The sequence below is a fragment of the Eulemur rufifrons genome, chromosome 8 (assembly GCF_041146395.1).
Source record: "Eulemur rufifrons isolate Redbay chromosome 8, OSU_ERuf_1, whole genome shotgun sequence".
NCBI classification, from domain to species: domain Eukaryota; kingdom Metazoa; phylum Chordata; class Mammalia; order Primates; family Lemuridae; genus Eulemur; species Eulemur rufifrons.
The window spans coordinates 95,089,747-95,111,017 of record NC_090990.1 but is presented as its reverse complement, the minus strand read 5'-3'; the positions used below and the strand labels follow the sequence as shown (position 1 = coordinate 95,111,017).

The 21,271-nt window shown below is 50.9% G+C and overlaps 2 protein-coding genes across 4 annotated transcripts; one reads left to right on the top strand and one right to left on the bottom strand.

The window, feature by feature from the left end:
• Positions 1 to 82: 82 nt before the first annotated feature.
• On the bottom strand, positions 83 to 7,264 carry ADAMTS4 (ADAM metallopeptidase with thrombospondin type 1 motif 4). Its single transcript, XM_069480322.1, has 9 exons — positions 6,442 to 7,264; positions 5,015 to 5,338; positions 4,629 to 4,761; positions 3,944 to 4,114; positions 2,913 to 3,199; positions 2,624 to 2,810; positions 2,199 to 2,374; positions 1,054 to 1,229; positions 83 to 548 (listed from the first exon to the last, which is right to left on the bottom strand). Exons 1-9 carry the CDS (start codon positions 7,108 to 7,110, stop codon positions 122 to 124), a joined length of 2,550 nt encoding a protein of 849 aa, XP_069336423.1. The 5' UTR covers positions 7,111 to 7,264; the 3' UTR covers positions 83 to 121.
• On the top strand, positions 5,844 to 20,625 carry NDUFS2 (NADH:ubiquinone oxidoreductase core subunit S2). Of its 3 annotated transcripts, none has more exons than XM_069480324.1 (15): positions 5,844 to 5,913; positions 10,620 to 10,953; positions 11,652 to 11,758; positions 14,398 to 14,588; positions 16,764 to 16,884; positions 17,055 to 17,167; positions 17,411 to 17,485; positions 17,681 to 17,758; positions 17,889 to 17,974; positions 18,163 to 18,282; positions 18,890 to 19,019; positions 19,307 to 19,402; positions 19,575 to 19,658; positions 20,149 to 20,206; positions 20,402 to 20,625. In XM_069480324.1, the coding sequence occupies exons 2-15, from the start codon at positions 10,859 to 10,861 to the stop codon at positions 20,437 to 20,439; spliced, it is 1,392 nt and encodes a 463-aa protein (XP_069336425.1). In that variant the 5' UTR covers positions 5,844 to 5,913; positions 10,620 to 10,858; the 3' UTR covers positions 20,440 to 20,625. The 3 variants fall into 3 exon arrangements, with proteins under 3 accessions (XP_069336425.1, XP_069336424.1, XP_069336426.1); XM_069480323.1 differs by lacking the exon at positions 5,844 to 5,913 and adding an exon at positions 7,783 to 7,990; XM_069480325.1 differs by lacking the exons at positions 5,844 to 5,913; positions 17,681 to 17,758 and having other exon boundaries at positions 10,840 to 10,953.
• The last annotated feature ends 646 nt before the right edge of the window (positions 20,626 to 21,271 follow it).

The window sequence follows — 21,271 nt, the reverse complement described above, 5'->3', positions numbered from 1 at the left end:
GGTATCATGCCCACAGCCCCTCCCCACTGTGTCTTAGCATGAGGCAGCTGCAGAAGCTCCCTCTTTCTCCCAGCTAAGTCCAAGGCCCCGGTGCCCAGAAAGGGCAGCCGGGATGGTGAGGTTATTTCCTGCCTGCCCAAGGGCGCCGCCGGAGGATCTCAAGAATCTGTGCCCTTCGGTGCAGCCAGTCCTGGGGAGTGGGGCGTGGTGTTGAAGGGCTTGGCCGGGGCACGAAGAAGCTGTACCGGAGGCGTGCATTCTGGGGGTTGCCAGCCACCAGGACCTGAAGAGTCAAAGGCTGGACTAGCGGCCCATGGCCTGATAGTGTCTCAGAGGCTGCAGTGGCCCCACTGTAGCGCAAGCTGACTGCCCCAGGCAGGACCACGTCTGTGGGGGAGGGCATCAGTGTGTATTCACCATTGAGGGCATAGGAGCCATCTGGAAGCTTCAGGGCCAGGTAGATGCTCCGGGGGCCAAGGGGCCCCTGCTGCCGGATGAGAATGTGGGTGGCCCCTGCAGGGATAGTGACCACATTGTTGTATCCATACCTGTGTGGAAGGAGTAAATAGGGAGCTCAGTGGCTCCTGAATCCCCTCAGCCCTCCAAGCTGTGTTTGTCTGTCTGTCTGCATACATGTATGCAGAGGGTTGTCTCCCCAAACCTATGTGAGCTGTTTAGTTTAGATCAGAGCTACATGCAAACGAGTCCTCCTCTCTCTTATCGCTGAACATTTACACCCACTGCCCTCTTACTGAGGTGCCCTTCTAAGCCCCACCCCCATGGTGTCTACCCAATTCCTACTCTTCCTCCAAGACTCAGTGCAGAGGTCACCCCTGAGGAAGTCTCCCCTGATTCCCATAACGGCATGCACAGCAAGCTGGGTGGGTGCCTGGTGAACATGTGGGAAACTGCACTGTAACTGCCTACTCATCTATCTCCCCACTAGACTGTAAGCTCTTCGAGAGTAGAAGCAGTGCTGAGGGCACCTCTGTATCCCCAGAACCCAGCATAGTGTCCAGGAAGGTAGAAGGAGGAAATACATAATGAAAGAACCTGAATTTTCTGAAGGAGCCTGACTGCTTGCTGCAGCCAGAGCCATCCCCACCGCACACCATGCACTTGTCAAACTTCTGTTTGGAGCCAATGATGCGGTCACAGCCAGCATGGATGCAGCGGCCCTGGACACAGACTGAGGAGCTGTCTGGGGAACAGGGGGTCCCATCCACCACCTGAGGAGAAGAGAAGGAACAACGCAAAGCATTCTTCCTAAGTCAAGAGGGCTTGGTAAGTCAAACAAGACTCCTGTCCCACCAGAAAGGGATGTCAGGAAAGCTGGGCAAGGTAGGGGATATAGAGATGGTGTGCAGAGTGAGCTCTGGCCACCATATGGGATGATAATCATAATGACAATAATAATTATAAAAGCCACCATTTTCAGAGCACTGCCTATGAATCAGGCAGTGCACTAAGTACTTTATAAACGTGAACATAAATCTCACAACCACTATTTTAGGTTTCTAGGGATGGAACACTAAGGTTTAGATAGATTAAGGAACTTGCCCTAAAGGGTACACAGATGGCAAGCAGAAGAGCCGAGATGAGAACTGCAGGTCTGAGTCCTAACACCAAACCCTAAACCTGAGGCTACTGTCCCTGGATGGACGCTAGAGGGCAGCCAACCTGTAGGAATTCTCCTCAGGTTAAGGGCGAAGGGAGCAAAATGATGCCAGAGCTTGTTTTTCCTTTCTTCAGCCTTCAACCCATTACCCTATCACACAGAGGAAGTGTGGGGACGTCAGTCATCCCCGGGAGGTCTGTCCTTTGAGGGACTGGCTATCCCCATGGACCAAATGAGGCCACCGCTGTAATTTGACAGAGGAGCTCATGGAAAGGGTGGGTCAAGGACTGGCCCCTAAGGTCACACACTTCTCACCAAATGCAGCACTCGAAGACTGGAGAAAGAGGAAAAGAAATGGAGGGAAATGGGCCACGCTAGAGCAGCCTATTGACCACTTATCCAGAGTCTGGGGCTTGTTTACCCGATACCCATGGACAGATAAGTCTGAGTAGCCCCCTGAGTTAGCCTGGCTTGGCTGTGGAAATGACAGCAGTGGTGCTATTTGGGAGGATCTTTGCCACCAGAAAGCAGAGGGACTGCTGGGGATTGTGTGAGCATGGATAGGTGTCCTGGCCCTCACCCGTGGCTCCAGAACGTAGTAGTAGCCCAGTGCCCGGGCCTGGCAGGTAAGTTTGCACTGGTCCCGGGGGGCCACACCTGTGTAGCGAGGGACCCAGTCCATGGGCCCTGGGAAGCTCTTGAAGAGGTCAGTGCGGTGGTTGTAGGCAGCACACTGCTCTTCACGGAAGGTCAGTGCTGTAGGGGTAAAATGGACAGTCAGAGCCCCTCTCTCCTCACATTGCCCACAGACCCCTCCACCTAGCCCCTCAGAACTCTAGAAAGCATGGAACTGTTCTCCCCTACAGATTGCCAGGGACAGTTCCCAAAGGGTAGAGTCACTTCCCCCAACAGCTGGGGCAATCAACGCCTTCTTGGTCCTGCACTCAAGGGATAGTCCTTCCTGCTCTATCATCTCTTCCCAAGGGCTCCCATCCTTCCCCTCACCTGAGCCAGTTGGGCAGCCCTCAGTGTTACAGGAGCGGAAGCGGGTGCGGCGGCCCTCACAGTACTTGCCACCATTTCGGGGGATGGGCCTTGTGCAGTCCCGGGAGGAGAATTGGACACCACCCCCACAGGTCCGAGAGCAATCGCCCCATGGTCCCCAGGGACCCCAGCCACCAGCCTGTGGAATCTGCAGAGGAACAGAAGAGTGGGATGGGTGCACTCTCTGCAGGGCTTAAGACCAGTCCCCACACCTCAGTCCTTTTACGCCACATCTGCCCTGAGATCTCACATTGAAGTCTTGGAGCTGGTCCACGTGGAGGCAACGGCCACCCATGCAAGCCTGTGCAGGCCCACAGGGGGTGCCATCCGCCCAGGGTGAGTGCTTGGTCTGGCACATGGCATGGCCATTGAGGTGGCCAGAGCACCAGAGGGCAGCACAGGGCGGTGGCAGCTGCGGACAATGGTGTGAGTCAGGTCCAAAGGTCAGTTGGCACTGGCGGTCAGCATCATAGTCCTTGCCAGGGAAAGTCACAGGCAGATGCAGGGGAGCCTCTGGCTTGTCTAAGAGACAGTGCCCTGGAAAGGAAGTTGGGGCACAAAGTCAGCAAGGGGCTGAAGAGAGCATTCAGGATTGCCAGCTGAAAGCTTAGGCTCCCTGGGGCCTGATGGATCCTAGAAAATCCTAGGACTCTAAGAGGCTTTAAATGGCAGCTACAATTTATTGGATGCTTATTATGTGATGAGCATTGCCTAAATGCTTGACCAGCACATCTCATTTAATCATGGCAAACATCTATGAGGTGGTTACCATACTATACCTATTTGATATATCAGCCACAAACACAGTGGGCTCAAGTAACTTATAATCACACATCTCTGTACACCTAAAGAACAGAATCAGCACAGGAACCCAAAGCACCAAGTGCTCTTGACTATTCTAACCAACTACACCATGCTTGAGTCTGCTTCTCATCAACATCTCTGCACAGTGGAAGTCATCCTGCTGTTCTTGCTCACCTCATCAAGTGATAAGGTAGTCACCTCCTTCACAGCCAGCCCATTCCAGTGGTGGACAGTTCTGGCTCTTAGAAGGTCAGTTCGATTGAGCCAACATTTGCCTCCCCTAGCTATGCTAGTATATTTATTCTGAGAGGAAATGGGGACCACACAGGGACAGCAGCATTTCTCACTCCATCCCATGCTGCAGGGGAAGCACACCTGGGGAGGTGAACTGGCCCATGTGGAATGCAGCGGAAGTGAGAGTACAGTGGGGGCAGGGAATGAGTCCCACACAGGGAAAGGTGAGTCCCATCTGCTTACCATAGCCATTGTCCAGGAAGTCAGTGATGAAGCGGGCACTGCAGGGGGACCAGGGCTCCTCAGGATCCACATGAGCCATTACAGGAGCCATGACGTGGCGGGAGGTGCCCCCAGGCCCATTCAAACTGACACATGGCTTAGAATTGTCATGGAGCATGTTGAAGACATGGCCTGTGAGAGCAGAGGCCCGGCTAGAGTCCAGTAGTCCCATCCCTGTGCCCTCAGGGGGCTCCCTTATAAACCTGGTTGCAGCTGTGGATGGTCCAGATCCATTCTCCATCCCACCCTGCCCTCAACCCCATAATGGTGCTCTGGGGCTCCCCAGTATGTAGCCCCCATTGCTCTGTCCCTTCTCCTCCCAAAATACACTCAGGGCCCCTTCCCAACCCTGAACCCACACATTCCCTCACTGACTCCCCCTCCAAACACACACGCACACACACACACACACACACACAGACAAGTTCACAGTATGTTTCCACACACTCATATTTAATAGGAGAATCTAAATGTTTGTCTATACCCAGAGCAGAGAAGGATAATGGTCCTGTAGCTAGGCCTAGGGAGGAGGAAGAAACATTTTGGGGCCTCCATTAATACCCTGGTGACCTCACTATCCCCTCCCCTTATCCCTGATCCCTCTCTCATCCACCCCTGGTACCCCATAGCCCCACCACCACTGTACCTAGTTCATGAGCAGCAGTGAAGGCCGACTGGAGCCCATCGTCCTCCACGATAGCACAGCTTCGAGCCGGGTCACACACGGTGCCCACATCAGCCATACCCAGAGTGTCACAAGTGGAGACTCCACACAGGTCCTATTGAGAGGGATCATAGAAGATGCACAGGGAGCCAAGACACTTGGGTCCATTGGGATGAGATCCAGATTAGTGGGGACCTGGGCACTGAGTACTCAGCACTGTCAGGGCCCCGATAGCCATGCAAGGCAATGTGGCTAGGGCCAGGCACCATGTCACACAACTCCAAGGGCACCACTTACATCACAATCTATGTAGTGGTGCTTCTTGGAATTGTGCAGCACATGGCCTGTGGTGTTGATTGGGGCCTCACCTGACGGGTAAACAGAATGGCGGTGTCAAAGTGGTCAGGGTCCGCGTCCTCAGGGGTATTAAGGCCCCACTGCCAGGCACAGAAGCTGCGCAGGGTCTGGGCAGCACTGGGCCCCACTTGGGGCCCCTCCTCGCCTGACCCCAAGATCACTAGCCGAGTCACCACCAAGCTGACAGGGTTGCGGATGCTTGGGTGCTTGAAGGCCTTGGCTGCTGCTGCCATAACTGTCAACAGGTAGCGCTTCAGCCCTGCACCATGAAACGCTGCCATCTTGTCATCTGCCACCACCAAGGTCTCCACGAATCTACTCAGTGAAGCAAAGCGCTGGAGAGAAAAAGGGAGTGGAGAATCCTGAAATAGCCTTCCAGAACTGTGGGTCACTTCTCCCCTCCCTCACTTCCTGGGTCTGGAACTCAGCAGAGTGAGCTGGGCCCCACATACCCCATGGGATTCCTCCCTCCAACCCTGAATCCCAGGGCTTCTGTGGTGACTCTGAGGAATCAGCACTGGTTCTGAGAAGAGGGGGAGAAGCGGACTCCACGTCCCAGGGCTGCCTGGGCCCTAGAGGTGAAAGAAGCCAGGACTGCCTTTGGGAAGGGCTTTGGGGTTCCCCAGGCCTGAGTGTGGCTGGGGCCTGTGGGAGTAAGGCTAGAGGGCTGGGCTGCTACGTGTCTGCCCTGTGTGGTTGGAGGAACGATTCAGTCAGCAGCTAGGGCCAGGGCCAGAGCTCAGCGTGGCGGGTGTGGAGGGAGCGTCTGGTCTGGATTAAAGCTCAAGAGGGAGGAGGGAGGAAGGAAGGGAAAAAGGGGGGAGACCAGGAGTGGGAGGAAGGAAAGGATGGAGCCTCAGGCAGCCATGCAGTCAGTCCACAGTGTGGGAAAAGGATTGACCAGGAGGAGGTATGACATGTCTTTCCTCCCTTGCCCACTCCTGCCCTAGTTTGCAGTTTGCCAGAGCAATTGTAAAGGCAGCATCAGAAGCCAGAGGCCAATCCCTTGGGCCTCAAACCTCACTCCTTTTGCTGAGGGTGGGAGTGAAAATCAAATTTGTGGCAGAGAAAAGAGCCAAGGCAAAGGGGGCTGTTAGGAGACCTTTACTGCTGGGGACTGTGCCAGTAGAGGATGTCATGGCCAGGCAGGGGCGGAGTGGGAACGGGGAGCAGTCATTCCCAGCCGAAAGTCTCTGACCCACCTCTGAGAACCCTCGGTGCAGATCAGTGGATCAGCGGTCCGGCTAGGAGAAGGGCAGGAGCAGGGAGAGACCAGAGCCTTCCCAAGAAAGGAGGCTAGTGGAGAGAGGAAAGGCAGGCAGAAGGGAGGGAAGCAGAATGGCCAGAAGTGGAAGTGGGTGGAGAGAGGATGAATAGGGGTCAGTAGGACAGACATGGCGGGAGGACGCTGCAGGACACAGACTCCAGGGCTGCCTACCTTGGCTCTTCGGGGACTGGGGCTGGGGCTCCCAGGAGGAGCCTTGACGTTGCACATGGGACCCTGGCCGCTGGCAGGACTCTTCCGGCGTAGGATGTGAGCCCCAGGTCCCCCAGCAGAGTTAGGGGTGCCCCCCTCCAGGGGCTGGAGGTGGAGTTCGGCCCCTCGATACTGCAACACCCCTAACAGGGCTCCCCCGTCCCAGTGCAGAGATGCCACCGACTCCGGATCTCCATTGATGGTGCCAGTCAGGTAGGTGCCCGGCTCTGCCCCACCCAGAAGCTCAGGCGCCTGGCCCAGGTACTGCACTGTCAGCCCCTCCACCTGCACTCCGGGGTCCTGCTCCAACTCTAGTAGCAGAGTCTCCCCAAAGGCCAGCAAGCGGTACAACAGCCTGGCAGGGGCGCCTGAGCCAGGCAGGACGCTGCTGTTAAGCTTCTCTGGAAACACGATCTCCTCCTCCCGGGGGAGGGGGCTGGCCGGCCAGGCTGAGGGCAGGAGGGAGGCCAGCAGCAGCAGGAGCAGTCGAACCAGCCTGGAGAGGGGCACGGTGGGGAGCAGCAGGCGGGGCTGGACTCCCCACAGCCAGCGCCCCGCCAAGCCCCTCCCGCGATGCAAGCCTGTCCGGGACATGGCACTGGTGCTGCAGCTGGAAGGGACTGAGGCCATCTGGGGCACCAAGTCCTCCACACCCTAGCTTTGGAAAGTTCCTCTCTGTAGCCTGGGGGCTCGGACTCGTGCCAAGGTCAGAGGCAGAGTTTTCAGAGGGGCTGGGGACCTTCACAGGAGATGGAAAAAACTTTGCCCTCAGGCTTAGGAGAGGTGCCCAAGGGTCTGGCTCCTCCAAACTCTCCTCCTGTGCCCTCCTTTCCTGGATCTTTGTCTGTCTGTATCTTCCGCAGCTTCTCTGCCTCTCCCTCTGTACAACTCTGTCTTGGCTCCTTCTGTGCCTGCCCTGTCTCTTCCTTCTTCCACTGAGCCTTTGTCTCTGTCTCTTTCCTCCTCTGTCTGTCTCGTGTCTATGTGTCTGTGGGTCTCCCTGTGGGTTCTCCCCAGCCTCTCTCAGTGCCAGCTCTTTTAAGCAAGCATCCCAAGCCTCTGCGATTGGCTGCTCTCTAAGCCACTCAGCCAGAGCTCTGTCGGTAGGACTCAGATGGGTGTATCATTGCTTCCCAAAATCCTAGTTTTTGTTTTCCTTTAAAAAAAAAGTGGGACTTGCCCAGGGGAGGGGAATCTCTAGCAGCCGGATGGATTATAGGCACTGGGCCAGCGATGACATAGCCTTTTCCCAAACCCCACAATCAGCCCTCAGCTCTCTCTTTCCCTTTTTGGTGGGACAAAGCCCCAGGAGAGGCACAGAGTCAGGGAAAGGGCTTGGCTAACACGCACAGACAGGATCATGCTCCTAGGAGAATTCCTGCTCTTACAGTCTACCCTGGCACGGCTTCCCCTTTCTCAAGGCTCCCTCATGCTGCCCTTTGGCCCTAAAGTCTGGTTTCCGGGGTTGAGGGGATTGAGTGAGCTCCCTGGGGAAAGAGGTGGGGAACAGGTAAGGAAACATCAAGAGGGAAGAACAAAGAAAGAAGGTAGATGGACTTGGCTCAGGATGGAACTAAGCTGGAGAGAACAGAGGAGGCAGAGAGATGGAGGAGGCAAGGAGGCAATGATCAGGGAGTTTACTGCCCAAAGGTAGGATGATTCTGCTTAGAATGAACATATGAAGGAGGCAGATGACAAGGCAGGAGGGGTTAATGACTTTTCCTTTTATAGAAGGAGGATCCAGAGTGACACCTCCTCTTCTCCCAGGTCCCTCCTCTCCCTCAGGCTCCCCTTTCCTGAGTTACCACTACCCAGCCCCTCCAAAGTCTGGAACAGCCATTCCGCCTCCATTTTCCCCCAGGGTTCCCCCTCCCCACTTCCTGATTCCCCATTTCTCTGGCCCAGCTCCCAGCAGCTTCCCCCAGGCTCTTGGCCCTCTTCCTACCCACTCCCAACTACCCTCAACTCTCCCCCGGCCTCAAGTCAGCCAGCCCCTAGCACAGGCAAGACTTGCTCTCCTAGGAGCCCAGATTTACTCGGTGTCAGTCTGGGGGGAATCCCCACCTGGCTCTGTCCTCTGGCTCCACTTTGCCCTGAGAACACAATTGTTCCTGGAATATCTAGTAATCTTATTTCTCACTCTCCTTGGGGCGGGCAGCTTTGTGCACATAGGGAAATTAGGGTACTGGGAGAAACAGGAACCCAGCACCTGGGGTGGGGAGAATGGCAGAGGAGGAAGAGGTAGTATTAGGGAAAGGAAAGAAATGATTCCTTTGGTTCTGGATTGGAGAGAACTCAGAAAAGAGGTCTTGGGGGTGGACTTTCAAGGGAAGGAAGTAAAAGGTTCAGAAGTAGGGGCAATTTCTGCTCACCCCATCCCATGGCCACTCCTTTCCCCAGGAAATCCCCAGGAAGGAGAGTGCAGTCAGCAGTCTCTTCCCTTTCCTTGAGGTGGACCACCTCCTCTGGCCCCCAATCCCCTATTCACTCTCTGCTTTGTCACCTCCTGTCCCCCACATCATATCCTCTGCCAGAATACTTCCCCTCCCACTCCCTTCCTGCTCAGGTCACTAGTACCTGCTCTGGTGCCCATCACTTCCTGTATTACCCACCCCCTTGTGACTGCCAGACCCACCTCTCGACCCCCCCCACATACCCTAACCCTGGTCCTAAGTGGAGGGGGCTGGGGCTGGAGGAGTTAGACAAGGGATAGGAGACCAGCAGGGGCAGGGGCAAGAGGAGCTATCACCAGAGGACTCTAATGCCCCTTTCCACTCCCCCATCTGAGATGAGGACAAAGGGGGTGACTAAGCAGTGAAAGACAAAGGGCCTTAGAGTGGCAGCAGCAGTGTGTGTGGGGGGTGTTGGCATCAGGGAGAAGGCACAAAAGCTGCAGTGTCCTAGCCAGCTCACCAGGAGCCCCCACCCTAGTCCCAGTTCAAGCTGGCCCCAGGGCCAAGCAGCCCAGAGTCTATCCTGACTTCTCCCGGGCTGGATCAGGGCAAATAAATGCAGTCCCTGCCATCCCCCAACACCATTACATTTGTCATGTTTCAACTATAGGAGAGAAGGTCCAGAGAAAGAATGGAGAATGAGTGTAGGGGGACGAAACCTCTGGCTTGGCTCTGTGGGGGTTGGCTGCCTTGTCTACTTCAAGTCCTGGTCTATTCCCACAGCCAGGGATCTGGCCCCACCCTTTGGTATGGTTCCCATTAGGTCCATTCCCAGGCTAGAAGTCTGGCTTTCCCCTCTTTCTCTCAGCTAAGAATTCCGTCTCTGCCACTCCCGTGGTCTGTCTGCTCAGTCTTGCTGCGCTGCTGGTGGGCCGTGTCCCAGGGCCCCTGTCTAGGGGAGATCTGGGGAAGGCTTCTTTCCAGGCTCAGGGTGGGAGAGTTGTACAAACTCTATGGGTGGGTGGCCCAGCTGGAACTGTGCTTGAAGGCAGAAGGAGAGAACAGGAACTAGCCTCCAAGGCTAGAAAACTCTGTCCATACAGAATTGGGATCAGACTCCCAGTGCTACATTTCCATGCTGTTGGCCACTATGAGGGCTGCGTCAGGGTCAGAAAGACATGAGGGAAAAGAGACTGACGCTGGACGGAAGTGGGATGTGAGACATCTCCAAGGGCGCTTCCTGGGTCTGTGATTCTGTAGGTCCAGGAAGCCTGATGGATATCAGGGTCACCCACAGAGAGCTTCCCCTCCCCCATCTGGGAGGAGGTAGCTCCTACACACTCCGGGGCAACCCCCTCGGCACCACCAATGCTGGTGGCCTTGGCGTCCTACTCTTTTTTTCTTTTGGTTTGGCGGGAACTCTCAGACCCGCCCAGCCCCACATGGGCCCCTTTTCACTATCCCAATTCAGGACATCTGGAAATTAGCTGGCTTTCCCGGCTCTGAATCTTTTGGATTCAGTGATGGGAAGGTAATTAGCAAAGCCTGGGGCTACCCCAGAAGGGCAGGGCTCAGACACAATCGGAGAGCAGCACTACAACAGGAAGGCAGCCAAGGCGGAAACGAGTAGGAAAGGAACCCCGCGTGAGTTTCCAAGGTACACGCAGGCAGGCTCGGCGAGAGAACGCAAAAAAGTGCGTTGTCGCCCTTGGCAGGAGTGCGCAACTTTCGCTTGCTCGCTCCTAGAAAAGCCAGCCAGGAGCAATGGGAGGAGCCGCCCTCAGTAAAGATGACGGCAGTCACCATTATCTGAGCGCAAGTGAAGGCAAGGCAGAGAACCCGGATGTTATCAGGCTCACGTTTGACAACCTCGCCAGCTTCCAAGAGGGCGGTTTCGCTGTGTCAATAGGTGAGAAGCCCACACGGAGGCGCGCAGGAGTCACTTCCGCCCGGTTCTCCTTCCCGCAGTCTGCAGTCGGGGTAAGATGGCGGCGCTGAGGGCTCTGTGCAGCCTCCGGGGCGTAGCGGCCCAGGTGCTGCGGCCCGGGGCTGGGGTCCGACTGCCGATTCAGCCCAGAAGGTGAGACCGAGGGCAGCCCTCGACGCGCTTTCCTCAAGGCTAGGGTTTGTCAAGTCTGGGGACACTCCACGGAGCTGGTGAAACCCCCTCCCCCCCGCCCTGCCAGGAAAGAATGACCCAGGCCTGTGACCCTCTCGCCCAGGCCTGATTTATCCGTCTCCAGGATGCAGTGGCGCCCACTCTGGCCGAGGGAGGAAAGAGGGTTTTGAGCTCATTCTGCCAGAGGCGGTATCAGCGAAGTGGGAGACCCTGCCCCTAAACTTTAGTGATTTGAGTGCACCTCTCCTGTCTTACCTGAGCAGATCTCAGCCAAGGAACTAGAATACCATCTCTCTCCCTCTCTCTCTCTCTGTCTCTCTCTCTCTCTTCTCAGTCTTAGATTGACCTTGAATAAACACTTTTCTCATGTTCATATTTACCTGAATGGGAATATGAATATGATGAAAATATGAAGGAGCTAGTATCTCCAGCCTTGCATGCACAATGGTGATGGATGAAGTGATTCCAGAAATAAGTTGTTAGTAGGAATGGGACCTCTAGAGTTCCAGCTTATTTGTCAAAGCTACACTGTGTGCCAGTGGCTTGGCATTGAAGAATCTAGGACACCTTTCCCTGGTCCCACGTGAGAGCGAATGGAAACAGAAGAACCAAGCACTGTTCAGGCCCTTGGTCTAACGGATCTGTCTTTAACTCCTCAGAGGTGCTCGTCAATGGCAGCCAGATGTGGAATGGGCAGAGCAATTTGGGGGAGCTGTCATGTACCCAACCAAGGAAACAGCCCACTGGAAGCCTCCACCTTGGAATGGTGAGTGCCCAGAGTTGCTGGCCCAACCCACACCCATCCCTGCCCCCAGCTGACTTCTAAGTGCTCTTCAGCTCTCTGTCTTAGGCAAGTTTTAGCTCCTGCCCAGTTTATTTCTTTCACCATGCAATTCAACAAACGTAATAGTAATAATAACCAGTGTTTGTTAGGTGGGGAAGGACATTCCAGAAGAAAAGGAAGAGTAGGTCCCAGTCAATATCTAATTTAAATCTTTAGTGTCAGCTTTTTCCACATTCAGTACATTTCCATCTCCCTCTGTGGACAAGGTAGCTTTCCCCTTGGTACTCAGATGAAACCTACCTAAATACAAACCTTTTCTTCCTCCCATCAAAACTAGCTCTTCCCTTTGACTTTTTGATTTTTATCAGTGGCATCCTTTTTAGTCATCTTTGGCTCTTTTGTCTCTCACCCTCTATGTCTATGCCCAAGAAGTCACCAAACCATGTAGATTCTTTCATAATGTTTTATATCTGCTCACCTTTCCCTTTTAATTTCATTGCCATCACTCTTGTTCAGACTTCTCTTGTATTAGACCTTGATTATTTCAGGAGTCTGGGTTATTTTTGGGTTCCTGCCACTAAACTTGTTCCCTTTCCAGCTATCTTATACAATGTCATCACCTTCATCTTCTTCAAACATTATTTTACCATGCTCAAAAACCTTCAAAGACACTTCCAGTTACATTTCAAAAAGTTACAGTAACAATAGCTGAATGCTTACCATTTGCTAAACATTTTTGTATGCATTATTTCACTTAATTCTTACAAAAACACTGTGAGGGTATTATCCCAGTTTTGAGGAAATTGTGGTGCAGGGAGACTAAAACTCGATCAGGAACACACAGGTTTGTTTATATTCAGGTCTGTCTGACTCTAAAACGTATGGTGAAGAATTTTTGAAAAATTTTAACTCTCCATTTATCAGTGAATAATACAGTACCTATTTCATAGCATTGTTGTAAGGATTAAATGAGATGGTAATAACATGTAGTGCCTGACACATGTAAGTCCTCCATAAGTGTTATTATTAATGATATGTACTGATAATTGAACCCCTACCCCCTACTACCTTCCATCATTAATATTCTGCCTCTTGGGAAGTCCTGATAAGAGTGTCACAGATATTTACTTCTTTGTTTCTAAGATTTGTCCACTGTTGATTCCATTGCCTGGAATGACTCTTCTTCTCTATACCTATCTAAATCATTTCCTGCATTTAAGAGCCAGCTCAGATCCTACCTACATGAAGTCTTCACAGTGTTTTTTCCTGTGTTTAAATACACGTGGCTAAGCCACTTACTTTGTAACTTATAAATTTGACTTGTGTTACTAATTTTTCACATGTACTTATTTCCCAAGTTAAAGTGTAAGCTTCTTGAGGGTAAAAACTGTCATTTAGTAGGAGTAAGCATGAAGTATATGTTTCCTGATTGGTTGGCCATTCATCAGGTACATTTGGAGGGCAGTATATCATTGTAGTTAAGAGTGTATGGTCCCTGGGTCGGGCGTGGTGGCCCATGCCTGTAATCCTAGCACTCTGGGAGGCTGAGACAGGAGGATTGCTTGAGGTCAAGAGACCAGCCTCAGCAAAAGCGAGACCCTGTCTCTACTAAAAATAGAAATAAATTAGCCGGGCAACTAAAAATAGAAAAAATTAGCTGGGCGTGGTGGTGCATACCTGTAGTCCCAGCTACTTGGGAGGCTGAGGCAGGAGGATCACTTGAGCCCAGGAGTTTGAGGTTGCTGCGAGCTAAGCTGACACCATGGCATTTTAGCCCGGGCAACAGAGTGAGGCTCTGTCTCAAGAAAAAAAAAAAAAAAAAGGTGTATGGACCCTGGAGCTGAACAGGTTGAATATAAATCCTGGTTCTATGACTTACTAGCTTTGTGATCCTGGAGAAGTCAAAAAGCATGTGGCTTCAGTTTCTCCAGTAAAATGGAGATAATAGTAGTACTTACTACTCATATGGTTGTTATAAGAATTAAATCAGTCAAAATAAGTAAAGTGCTTAGAGTAGTGCCTGACACATAATAAGGCTATATAAGTATCTATTATTATTTAATTTAATTTTTATTGAGACAGTGTCTTGCTATCTGGCCAGGCTGGAATGCAGTGGCTATTCACAGGTGTGATACCACTACTGGTCAGCACAGGAGTTTTGACCTACTCCGTTTGCAACCTGGGCTGGTTCATTTCTTGTAAGGCAACCTGGTGGTCCCCAGCTCCCAGGAGGTCACCATATTGATGCCAAACTTAGTGCAGACACCCAGTTGGCATAGTGCACTCCAGCCTACAACTCCTGGGCTCAAGTGATCCTCCTGCTTCAGCCTCCCGAGTAGCTAGGATTACAGGCATATGCCTCTGTACCCCATATTGTTACTGTTATTAAAAAGGTATTCTAAGAGACATGGAAAGAATGAGATTCATGATTCCTCTCATCCAAAAGTTTAGATCTCCCCTTTTCCCCATCTAATGGTCTTCTGGTTATGTTGGCAATTAGCAAATTAATAAGGTTTAGATGGTGAGATGGAAGATCTATAGGGAGAGGTGAACTCCTTGCTTTCTCTTGGGGGTTCCCAAGGGAATTACCACTTGGCTCTAAACTATTTCCCACTTCTCAGATGTGGACCCTCCAAAGGACACAATGGTGTCAAACCTGACCCTGAACTTTGGGCCCCAGCACCCAGCAGCCCATGGAGTCCTGCGACTGGTGATGGAATTGAGTGGGGAGATGGTGCGGAAGTGTGACCCTCACATCGGGCTCCTGCACCGAGGCACTGAGAAGCTCATTGAATACAAGACCTATCTGCAGGTGTGGTGGGTGAATAGGGGCCTTTTGACGGGATCTGGGGAGGCTTTAGCTTGGGGCTTTGCTGCCTCTGAAACTTCAGGGGAGGAAGGTATTGAGAGGAGTAACTCATTGACGTTACTAGGACAGTCTTGGTTGGGAGAATGGAGGGGGGTGGCAAAGGATGCTTGAGCCATTGGGATTTGGTTTATTCAGCAGCAGTACTTTGGAGCTGGAGCTACACTCCCATCTTCTCTGGGTGACTTTTGGCTGGCCCCTTTACCATTACTCTAGTGCCTCAGTTTCCCTGCTTTTGACACTAGTGCGTCAAAGCCTGTGTCCTTGGGGGCAGGGAAAGAAGAGAGAGACGTCAGCGCTCTAGGATTAACAGCTGATTCCTGTATCTTTCAGCTGTCTAAGTTTGTTTTCAAAACACTCAATGAGTCAGAGCAACCAAGAGGGGGTTTGTGACAGAGTTTGTCGTTTTTAGAAGAACTGTGTGACCCAAGTGGTGAGGGTCAAATTTGAAGGAGTTGAATCTGGTATGAGAATCTGAAGTTTTTTCTTACTGTCTTGAATAAAGGTCCTGATAACAGAGGATTGTGGGTTAGGATTTAGAGCCAGCCCTGTGTCGGAGTGAACAGTGACTAGAATGTGACTAGATTCCCCTAGAGAGTCCGGCAGTGATGATTTCTGGTCCCAGAGTCCATGGGTTAACTCCTGTAGTGTATCCTGCGTCACAATGACATCAGGACAAGAACAGGCTGTCCCAAAGAGGGGCATCTTAGCTCCGCCTTCTTCCTGGAAGCTGAAGCTGGTTCAGCAGACAGCTAGAACTTAGCTTTTGTGGCGTTCTAGAGGAAGGATCATTTCTACCCAATGCTCTCTCTCTTTAAATGCCTCATTCCAAGATACTCTTAAGATTGATTACCTTTCTCTTTCAGTATATCAATTTTAAGAGGAAAGGGGGACTTAGAAGTCTGAAGCATTCTTCTTTGACAGAGGTGTCACTCGACCGACCAGGAGACTATTGACGATGCTGTGCCAGAGCCAGCTCATACTGGCTTGTAAGATCTTGATTGTTAAATTTTCAGGAATTTTATGAGCCAGTTGTTGAACATGGCCGTTATTAAGATTTAAACTATATGAGCTTATGATTTAATATACATTAAAAACAAAGGCAAGAAATACTCAAAACTCATTATTTTAATACATTTTACTATACTATGCCCTTGAGGTATTTACTTTTATTGTATCTGTATAATGGAAATACTGTGTAATGGTGTGCTATTCATCCCAATGCTGCATTCAGTTACATAATTTTTTTTTTTTAAGAGACACAATCTCACTCTGTTGCCTAGGCTGGAGTACAGTGGTGCAATCATAGCTCACTATAACCTTGAACTCCTAGGCTCAAGTGATTCTCCTGCTTCAGCCTCTTGAGTAGTTAGAACTATAGGCATGTACCACCATGCCCAGCTGATTTTTTATTTTTTTTTAGAGACAGGATCTTGCTTTGTTGTGCAGGCTGGTCTTGAACTCCTGGCCTCAAGTAATCCTCCTGCCTTGGCTTCTCAAAGTGCTGGGATTACAAGCATCAGCCACTGTGCCAGGCCTATTTGTATAATATTGGTAGCTTAAAATTGGCCATGGTGGCCAGGTATGGTGGCTAGCACTCTGGGAGACCAAGGCAGGAGGATTGCTTGAGCTCAGGAGTTAGAGACCAGCCTGAGCAAGAGCAAGACCCTGTCTCTACTAAAACTAGAAAAATTAGCCGGGCATCATAGTGCGTGCCTGTAGTCCCAGCTACTTGGGAGGCTGAGGCAGGAAGATCACTTGAGCCCAGAAGTTTGAGGTTGCAGTGACTTATGGTTACACCACTGCACTCTACCTAGGGCAACAGAGTGCCACTCTGTCTTAAAGAAAAAAAAATTGGCTGTGGCAGGAGCATTTTTACCATGAAAATTGGTGAACATGTTAAGTCAGGGTCCTTCCCCAACTTTGGAGAGCCAATTTTTAAACATTTACCAGTATACCACTGGTCATTGGGATATTTCATTCTGCCTTCCTGGGGCTCCTAAGACTAGAAAGGCTTATGCAGCACCAATTTCTGATGCCCACTGAGAGCAAAGCTTCCAGCAGCCAGACTGTGAGCTCTTGGGCCTGTCAGGTGTGACCCAGATTCCTCCCTCTTTCCAGGCCCTTCCATACTTTGATCGGCTAGACTATGTGTCCATGATGTGTAATGAACAGGCCTATTCACTGGCTGTGGAGAAGTTGCTAAACATCCAGCCTCCTCCCCGGGCACAGTGGATCCGAGGTATGCCCCGGCCCTTCTTTCTGCAGCCCACTGTGAGCAGACCACAGTGCCTTCCCCACCCATCTTACAAGGGGCTTTGAACCCAGGCTTTGTATTCAGACCCCAGGCTCCGCCCAGCCTGCTCTGTCAGCTTCTGTATCCTTTTCTTCACTGTCTTCACCTCTTGACAGTGCTGTTTGGAGAAATCACCCGGCTTTTGAACCACATCATGGCTGTGACCACACATGCCCTGGACATTGGGGCCATGACCCCTTTCTTCTGGATGTTTGAAGAAAGGGAGAAGGTATGAGAGGGAGGAAGGGATAGGAAAAGGGAAGGAAGTACAAGAAGTAGAGAAGGTATGAGGAGACAAGGGATTAAAAAGAGAGAACACTTAGGGGGAGAAGGTATATTTAACTTGGGTTATATTCGTAGGAACGCTGTCATGAGGGGTTGGTTGGGCACAAGAGGGCAAGGGAGTGGGCCACTGTGTTGTTGGACATGGGGCCTGGGACTTTGTCACTAATTCCCAGTGTGTCCTATCAAGATGTTTGAGTTCTACGAGAGAGTGTCTGGAGCTCGAATGCATGCGGCTTACGTCCGGCCAGGAGGCGTGCACCAGGTGAGCGGCCCCCTGCTTCCCTGGACCTCCAGTCCAGGCCTATTTCCTCTGTGGCCACTGGAGGGCAGTGCTGGCTGATGGAAACTAACCCTGTAGCCCTCGGGGCAGGGGTGCTGAGCTGGCTCTCCGAGGGGAAGGGTGTGCTGAACTCAACATCACCTCTGTTTGGCAATATCACCTCCGTTTGGCTTCTAGGACCTACCCCTTGGGCTTATGGATGACATTTATGAATTTTCTAAGAACTTCTCTCTTCGTATTGATGAGGTAGAGGAGGTAAGATAGGAGTCAATGGGAAAAATTTCTCTTTTCCCCCAAGAAGGCTTTGTGGGGTTTTGTAAAGAAATATAGAGGTATTTGAGAGTGTTATGAAGAATATTAACATGGCAGTTTTCTTGCTCAACAGATGCTGACCAACAATAGGATCTGGCGAAATCGGACTGTCGACATTGGGGTTGTAACAGCAGAAGATGCCCTTAACTATGGTTTTAGGTACAACTTCTGTCCTTAGGGGTGAGAGTGGGAGTGGGGGAGTTCCAGCCTAATATCTTTGCTTCTAACAATGTTTGGCACCCTCCTAGCCATACCCCGAGTGGGAGAAAAAGGGGAGATGAAGGAAGAATGTGCTTCCTTATTTGGTTTGTGGAGAGTGGCTCTTATGCCCATTATACTTTCCCCAGTGGAGTGATGCTCCGGGGCTCAGGCATTCAGTGGGACCTGCGGAAGACCCAGCCCTATGACGTTTATGACCAGGTCGACTTTGATGTTCCTATTGGCTCTCGAGGGGACTGCTATGATAGGTAAGGCCTGATCTTTTGTCAGCTCACTGTCCAGCCAGTTTCCCCTGCCTCACTTTTCTCTTTGTCACTTTCTTCTCTATCCTACTTCCCAAGATCTAAGGGACCTCTTGAGTGTGTTAAACTCGGTTGATTTTCGAAGTTCTTTCATGTATATGGCATCTTATTTTACCTTCTGTTAACCCTGTCTTAGATAGAACTAATTTTGGCTTCATTTTAGAGCTGAGAAAGCTGAGACATGTGAGTTAGGGATTAGCCTGGGATTATTCTGTCAGCACTGGTTGAGACTAGAATCTTCCTGATCCAGTGCTCTTTCTACTAGATTCTGAGCTTCAGATTCCGCTCCTGTTTACTGACCCTGAGTCAGATTTGCTACTGTCTTTTTTTTGTTGTTTTTTAGTCCATTTGACTCTCACCCATTCTGTAGTCCAAAAAGTGTCTAAGAGGATAATTAAAGAAGGAAATACTACAGGCCATGGTCTGAAAAATTGAGGAGAGGGTTTGGGGAAGGATCTAACTCTTTTGAGGTCAGCTGAAGGGCATCCTTCTCAGCCCCACACCTGCTCCTCTGACCGTTCTCTTCACTCTGAGTCTGTCTCGTCCATTTCAGGTACCTGTGCCGAGTGGAGGAGATGCGCCAGTCCCTTCGAATCATTGCACAGTGTCTGAACAAGATGCCTCCCGGGGAGATCAAGGTTGATGATGCCAAAGTGTCTCCACCTAAGCGAGCAGAGATGAAGGTTGGCTGCAGGGAGAGGGAGAGTGGGGAATTGGAAGGGAGCTAGTGGCCGGAGAGGAGTATCCTTGGATTGATTCCTACCTTTCAGTTTTCCTTTTTCAAAGAATTAACTGTATAAGATTCTTAACTTTCCATAGCTCTCCTCTTTTATTCTGTACCCTCTCTGCTTACTGACTTATGTGCATGTTTAGTCTCTCTGAGGGCTGAGATTATTTTCTGTGCTGGAGGAAGGCCTAGGAGACAGAGTTTGGATTTGGTTTATTGATGCTCCCTGTTTCCTCTCTGCAGACTTCCATGGAGTCCCTGATCCATCACTTTAAGTTGTATACTGAGGGCTACCAAGTTCCTCCGGGAGCCACGTATACTGCCATTGAGGCTCCTAAGGTGAGGAGAGGAGGGCAAGGAAAAGACTATATGTGGAGTAACTGGAGAGAGATGTTTAACAAAATCCTCATTCATCAGTGAGAGGACAGGAGGGCATGAATAGAGAGGTTTTGTTGGCAGAGAAAAATGTTCTTCCTATTACTGGAGGCACCTAACCTTTTTCCTTGGACAGGGAGAGTTTGGAGTGTACCTGGTGTCTGATGGTAGCAGCCGCCCTTATCGATGCAAGATCAAGGCTCCTGGTTTTGCCCACCTGGTAAGAACTAATATCAATAATTCTAACTCCAATAAATTGATGCAATAATTTATCGACCTTGGTTGAGATTTTTATGAACTCCCTTTCCTTCTCCTTCCACCCTGCCAATCTTTTTTTTTTTTTGAGACAGAGTCTCACTTTGTTGCCCAGGCTAGAGTGAGTGCCGTGGCGTCAGCTTAGCTCACAGCAACCTCAGACTCCTCGGCTTAAGCGATCCTACTGCCTCAGCCTCCCGAGTAGCTGGGACTACAGGCATGCACCACTATGCCCGGCTAATTTTTTCTATATAGATTTTTAGTTGTCCATATAATTTCTTTCTATTTTTAGTAGAGACGGGGTCTTGCTCTTGCTCAGGCTGGTCTCGAACTCCTGACCTTGAGCGATCCACCCGCCTCGGCCTCCCAGAGTGCTAGGATTACAGGCGTGAGCCACCGCGCCCGGCCAACCCTGCCAATCTTATCTAACGCTGTTGCTATCTCAATCTCCTCAGGCTGGTTTGGACAAGATGTCTAAGGGACACATGTTGGCGGATGTTGTTGCCATCATAGGTATGAGGACTACTGTGTAGTAACAGTGTCCTGGACAAGGGGGTTTGGGACTCCCATGGGGGATGGAAACTGAACACTTCCTGTTCAGCGTATAGACTATGGGCATGTAGTCAAGTCCTCAAGTCACCTGAGCACAGTAATGAGTTCCGTATCTTTGATAACATGACTTTTTTTCTCCATCCTCTGACCTCCTAGGTACCCAAGATATTGTGTTTGGAGAAGTAGATCGATGAGCTGACAAACAGCATTTGATCTCCTCTGCCTGTCAGCTTCTTCTGTGGACCCTGGCCCTCATTGGATATGGGGCTGTGTGTGTGTGTGTACATGTATATGTACACTTAGCTGTCGAGCTTTCTGTGCATGTACTACAAAAGGAGAAATTACAATAAATTAGCCGCCTTGCGGCCCCTAGGCCCAAACTTCTGGTATGTCTTTCTTGGTATCTTAACTGTCTTTTACTTTGATGGGAAACAGAATGTTCATTAACCTTCTGCTTCTTCATTAGACTCAGGTCTTAGCAAGTTTTTTTTTTTTTTTTTTTTTTTTTTTTTTTTTTTTTTTGAGATAGGGTCTCTCTCTGTTGCCCAGGCTAGAGTACAGTGGCGTCATGATAGCTCACTGCAACCTCAAACTCCTGGGTTCAAGTGATCCTCCTGCCTCAGCCTCCCGAGTAGCTGGGACTACAGGTTTGTGCCACCATGCCCAGCTAAATTTTTTCTATTTTTAGTAGAGATGGAGTCTTGCTGTTGCTCACGCTGGTCTCAAACTCCTGACCTCAAGTGATCCTCCTGTCTCAGCCTCGCAAAGTGCTAGGATTACAGGCGTCAGCCACCATGCCTGGCCTAGGTCTTAGCAGTTTTTCCGGCTTATCTCCACCCCCTTCTCTTGCCCTTTCCACTTCTCCATTCCCCATACCCTCTTTTCCCCTCAGCTTCCGCCTGCCCAAACCTTCTCAATGCCTACATAAATTGGTAAACTGCTCAAATGAAGTTCTTGGTGGGAGGGAAAGGGCTACAGTGGTGTCTAAGGGAAACTTGAGGGGCAGTTTGTAATAGTTGTATCTTT